The sequence below is a fragment of the Artemia sp. Qi Xiang Cuo genome, chromosome 4 (assembly GCF_049724085.1).
Source record: "Artemia sp. Qi Xiang Cuo chromosome 4, ASM4972408v1, whole genome shotgun sequence".
NCBI classification, from domain to species: Eukaryota; Metazoa; Arthropoda; class Branchiopoda; order Anostraca; family Artemiidae; genus Artemia; species Artemia sp. Qi Xiang Cuo.
The window spans coordinates 27998493-28004492 of NC_142797.1; the positions used below are offsets into that span (position 1 = coordinate 27998493).

The 6000-nt window shown below is 32.8% G+C and overlaps 1 protein-coding gene across 1 annotated transcript in view; it reads right to left on the reverse strand.

The window, feature by feature from the left end:
- The window catches only part of acj6 (abnormal chemosensory protein 6), a 42562-nt gene extending 38542 nt beyond the window's left edge, over positions 1–4020 (reverse strand). Inside the window, exon 1 of the mRNA XM_089087837.1 lies at positions 3836–4020. Coding sequence (XP_088943963.1) covers positions 3836–4020 — 185 coding nt within the window. The remainder of the gene's footprint in view (positions 1–3835) is intronic.
- Positions 4021–6000: the final 1980 nt, after the last annotated feature.

Below are 6000 nucleotides of genomic sequence, written 5' to 3' on the forward strand. Positions count from 1 at the left end.
AAGGCCTTTCTTCCTGTGTCCTTGAATAACGGTAAGCCAAAGCGGGTAGTCGAGGCTTCCGGAGCTCTTCATCTTAAGGAAGGTGGATAAAGTTGAGCAGAATTATGTCATTCTACGTTGTACGCGTTCAACCGACTTGATGTCCTTATCATAAAAATGGCGGATATACGGAGGATTCGAACTACCATGGACACCTTCTTTATGACTGTCTCATAATTGTTCGAGAAACTCAGCTTGTCGTCAACGATTTGGGAATATTAATTCATGTTTGATATGGAAGTTTAAAGCATTTTCTACTTAACTCTTCTTAAATTTCACAGAATCATTCACTTTTAGGCTACAATTCTGTTAACAGGGAATGTAATAAATTTTCAATGTTCTTTAAATGCTTTATAAACTGGCAAATTATCACCAAATGCTTAAATAACTGTAGGGTTTCAAGTTCTACTGGTCTAAAGGCTGAAAGAGCTTTGTCTAGCATCGTGCTTTCTATTAATATTACGTTAGTCTTAACTAAAAGGATGCTTATTTGCCACAATTGGTTTCCTGTCAAGATTCCTTATTCGTTAATTCCTTATTCCTTATCGTGAATCAAGATTTACCGTATGTTGTGTTGTTGTCAAATTGGTTAATCTGGCCTTGGGAAAAGATTTGAAATAGGTCATTGCCTTGTGTACATTAAGCCCACTACTAATGCACAGAGTTAAGAATAGTTTAAAATGTGGTAGATTGATTAGAATGTATTTTCATAGATTCTCACTGTTTTGATTTGTCACTATTGAAGGCTATGTTTAGCATTTTTACTAAATGCTGCTAGGATGTGTAATAATTGGGAAGTAGAAATATCTGTTTTAATAATTCATTAATAACTGCAGCATTAAAAGAAATATGGATTACTAAACTATATGTTCTCATAAATAATTTTAAAGAAACTTTTTGATATCTAGACAGTGTCATGAAAATTCATGTAATGGCACGCTTCTATGATATAATTGCACAAATGATGCTTATTTGATATTATTTTAGTTTGTAGCCTTTTTGTTAAATTAAGCAAGTAGTTTTCTGTATGGGGAACTTCTTTATTGTCACTGTTGTCATAGATGTCTCTGTTATTTTTTTGTAATAAAATATAATCGTTGTCAGTTTTGAAAAATCACGTTCTGCTCTTAAGCATTGATAAGTAAATAAATGACTTATGATTTCTGGATAGGTGGATTGGGAGAAGATGACGACATTAATATAAAGACAATTCTGATACTGCATTAATACTTAAAAAAAAAAAAACTAAGGGAGTTATTTATTTATTCACAAGATTATTCAATTCCTTGAAGTTTTTGCGAAACATAAATATTCTTTTCATATTTATTGGTTGTATATGAGCCAAAATTATTTCTATGAGGCTGGGTAAGTTTATGACTGGGCTGGTCAGTCTTCATAATTCGTGTCAAATTTTCAGTGTTCCTGCAAAAATACTTCAGTCTAATTCTAAAATTGACTTAATTTTTTTTTCCCGAATCACAACCCATTCCGTAGAATAGTAATATGCTAGCTATTTTTTTCAATATGTTTTTCCCTAACTTTAGTTTAAATTCTTGAAAAAAATTAGAAAAGAGGTATTCCTTGGTGGGTATGATGCTTTTTCTGGTGCTTTGATGTTTGGTGGGTGAAAAGGAAAGAAATAATAATTTTTTAGTTGGGATGTTTCCCCCCCCCCCAAAAAAAAAAAATTAATCGTGGTATAGTATTAACTAGTAGCAATAATTGCATTATTTGTACCTAACTAAAGACGAAAAATTATTATTTGTCATATTTGAAACTTTAATCTTGGTTGAAACTTTGCAATCTTTGTTAAAGCAAAATCCTAAACGGAAGAAAATGGTCCGACTTCAACCCCTAATATACCAACCCCTAATATATATATATATATATATATATATATATATATATATATATATATATATATATATATATATATATATATATATATATATATATATATATATATATATATATATATATATATACATATGTATACATATATATATATATATATATATATATATATATATATATATATATATATATATATATATATATATATATATATATATATATATATTTATGTATATATTTTTATATTTATATATTTATGTATATATTTATATATATTTATATATATTTATATATATATTTATATATATATATATATATATATATATATATATATATATATATATATATATATATATATATATATATATATATATATATATATATATATATATATATATATATATATATATATATATATATATATATATATATATATATATATATATATATATATATATATATATATATATATATATATATATATATATATATATATATATATATATATATATATATATATATATATATATATATATATATATATATATATATATATATATATATATATATATATATATATATATATATATATATATATATATATATATATATTATATATATATATATATATATATATATATATATATATATATATATATATATATAATTTGTCTTTTGTAGAAGCAGAAGACGGAGCAAGATTTAGTAAATGATGGTCTCAGTTACTACAAACAGGCTTTACTGTGTATAGATGATCGCTATGACTTCACTGCTGATCACCTTCTGATTAGAGCAATTGATTGTTTTGATAGAGCAGCCAAAATAAATCCAACCAGTCAAAGGTAAATATTGAGCTGATATACGATCCATTTGAAAAGAGGTTTTTGTTTTATTGCAGCAAAATGTTAAACAACTTGATATTTGTGACTGCAAAGGCTGATTTAAAATGTGTTAAAGACGTCCCACCATCTGCGAGGGGGAAATTTTGCATAACTTTAACTATTTTTTCCCTTATTGATGGATACGATTTCCCCATTTAGCATATTTTTGGACGGATGAAAATGAGTTTTTCGGATTAATCCATTCAGAAAGACCGAATTGGATTGTATGCTAACATATAAACTAACATGTTGTATGCTAACATATACACATACTTAAGAAGGGGGGGGGGCAATAATTTGATTCGGTTGCGGCGGGAAGAAGTAAGGTTACTAAATTTGCTCTGAGGGGGGTGGGAGGGATTTCATTACTTTTGTCTAGTTTTCACCTTTAATTATTTTCAAAGATCATAAAATTTAGAGTTCGTGACTGTCATGTTCGGCACCATTATTATACCAAGCTTAAGCTCCATGAAATTTAGCTTTGAGAGTATATCAAACATTTTTTTTATTGGGGGGGGGGGGAGACAGGGTCCTTTGAACTATGGGATTTCTTTTGTTTTTGGGCTTTTTGAGACGTTTTAAGACGCCACCTGTTGTGTGTACACATTACCACATGCTAACGTGTTACAGCAAAGTCTTCAAAAGCAAAAAAAAAGGTGGAACCTGAAAGTGGAATCACTTGATTCTCTGCTTTTAAACAAGTATCACGAACATTTCCGCACAAAAACAGTGGTTGCCAGTGAAAGAGACAAACTATGGGTGACGCAGGAAATTAAAGCCATGATCAAGACCCGCTCCCAGCTTTACTCCAGCGGTCAGTTACCTGCAGCGAACAAACTGAGAAATCATATAGTGAAGGTAAACAGAGATGCTAGGAAACGTTACGTTCGCGAGAAAGTGTCCCCACTGTTGAATACTGATCCTCGGAAATGGCATTCTGAGGTCAAACGCTTGACCGGAAAGAAAATAACCGGTGACATTAAAATACATAAAGATAACGCGGACCACTAGTGACATCTACTGAAGTAAACACGTTTTTCTCAACAATCTGCACAACTTACCCTCCCGTCAGTGACTGTAAAATTGAGACACTGATAAGAGATTCTTCTGAAGAATCGATCGTTGAAGTGACCGAATATTCGGTCTTCAAGGAGATCAAAAAGTTGAAAAAGAACTGTTCTTCGTATCCTTGAGACATGGCAGTAAAGTAACTGATTGAATACGCAGTTTTCCTTGCCAAACCCATCACTTCAGTGATTAACCAGTGTTTTAAGGAACAAAGATTTCCTCGGGCATGGAAGAAGGCATACGTACGAGTTATACCGAAAGTAAAGGTCTTAAATCGTTTGCCCAACTAAGGCCGATCTCAATCACTCCCAACCTAGCTAAAGTGACTGAATCTTTCATTTACCCCGAACTTCTTTCTCAAAATAGCCCTTTCCTAGGATCCATTTCAGTACGGTTGTCTGAAGAGAAGCAGCACTACTCACTATTTGGTGAGACTATTCCACCACATAACTGAATGACTAGATCAAATGAATAAAATTTTGGACCTGCTCTTAGTTGATTATCGAAAAGTCTTTGACCTAATCGGTCATGTTACCGCTGCTGACAATTTGAAGCCGATGGGGGCAAAGAAGTATATTCTACTACTTGTTATCGTTTTCTTCGCGGCCGTTATCAGTGTGTCTACACGCTATTCCCGGGAGATCTTGATTCAGAATGGGCCAAAATTACGTGCGGCGCACCTCAGAGCACCAAACTTGCAGCCCTACTATTTCTAGCAGTGATAAACTTCGTGTTTTCGGGAGTTGACGATTGGTTTAAACACGTTGACGACTTATCTACCCTGCTAAAGTACCTGGTTGACAAGTTCCAAGTCGTTCCACAGTTCAGTAATGACCTCAAGTCAACTTTCGTCAGCCAGTGTGACGCGTGTGGGCTGCAAATCATTAAGAGTAAAACAAAAGTGATGAGGTTCAACCCTCTAAAACGTGATCTATTCTGTCCTGAACCATGGTACCCAACCACCTCAACCGCAGTTATAATCGGTGTCACTTTTAGCTCAGACTGCTGCTTTAGCCCGCATGTTGCAAATCTAGAGAGAAAAGGAAATTACGCCTTTAGATTGTTAGTGAATTTGTAGCGTCCAGGTTTTTCTACAACACCACTCAGGCTGGCAGATTTGTATTATTTGCGGCCATCGCTAGAGTACGCATGCCCAGTCTGGAAACCGAAAGTAAACAATATTGAATACGTAAGTGGTGGTACCGAAGCCGTACAAAAACATGCTACAAAAATCATACTCGGTCCAAATCATTTCTCTCATGAGCCCGCTCTCGAATCGCTGAAAGTTCCGTCTTTCCTTAAGTGCCATACGAACTAATGCTCAAGTTTTGACATTCGTTACTCGCATATAAGAAGCACCGTTCGTTACTACCACCTCCGCTGTACAAAACGTGTGAATACCCGAAGCTGAATCAAGCTTGAACCCCCAAGGTGCCGTACAAATCGTTTTGTGAATTCTTTCGTCCTGTTTTTTGCTAGTACATTTAATCGTTCGTATTTTTTTTTTTCACTTTAGTGACCAATGTTGTAAAAAAATAACGTTATTTATTTGCGGCCTAGGCCAAAGCTATGAAAGCTCTTTTTATTAAATAAATCTATAAATCTATAAAATAATGAAAATTCTAAAAAGAGAATACAGAAAATTCTGAAATTTCATTTTATCCCCCCCCCACGGCCGGGCCTGAGTCGTGTTTCAACTATAGCTCCACAGGATCTACAGACTTCTTTAAAATTCCCCCTCCCCTTTAAAAAAAAAAAATCCTCCTTACCCAAGGATCATATATGTGTTCATTTATGACCTCTAGCGTGTCCGTCAAACGTTCAGTTTGTTAAATATACTTAAGTGTTTGCTATTTTCTGGTAATGGTTTGAGATTTATGATGATGATTGGTAAGACTTGGTTGATACCTGTTTCAGACTAACACTGAAAGTGAAGTAATTTTATTCTTAATCTGGTAATTGAAAAAAAATTCAAGAGTTACTTTGTTTCTTTCAAAATTAAAAGGAATAAGAGTACCAACGGCAGGTTATATGCTCGTTTGTACAACTCAAACTACAAATTCAAACTGTATCTTACAGAATATTGCTGTAAGAGGGTTGAGAAAAAAAAGTGCTCCTTCGTAATTGTAGAAGTAAACTTAGGAGGGGTGCCATTTTT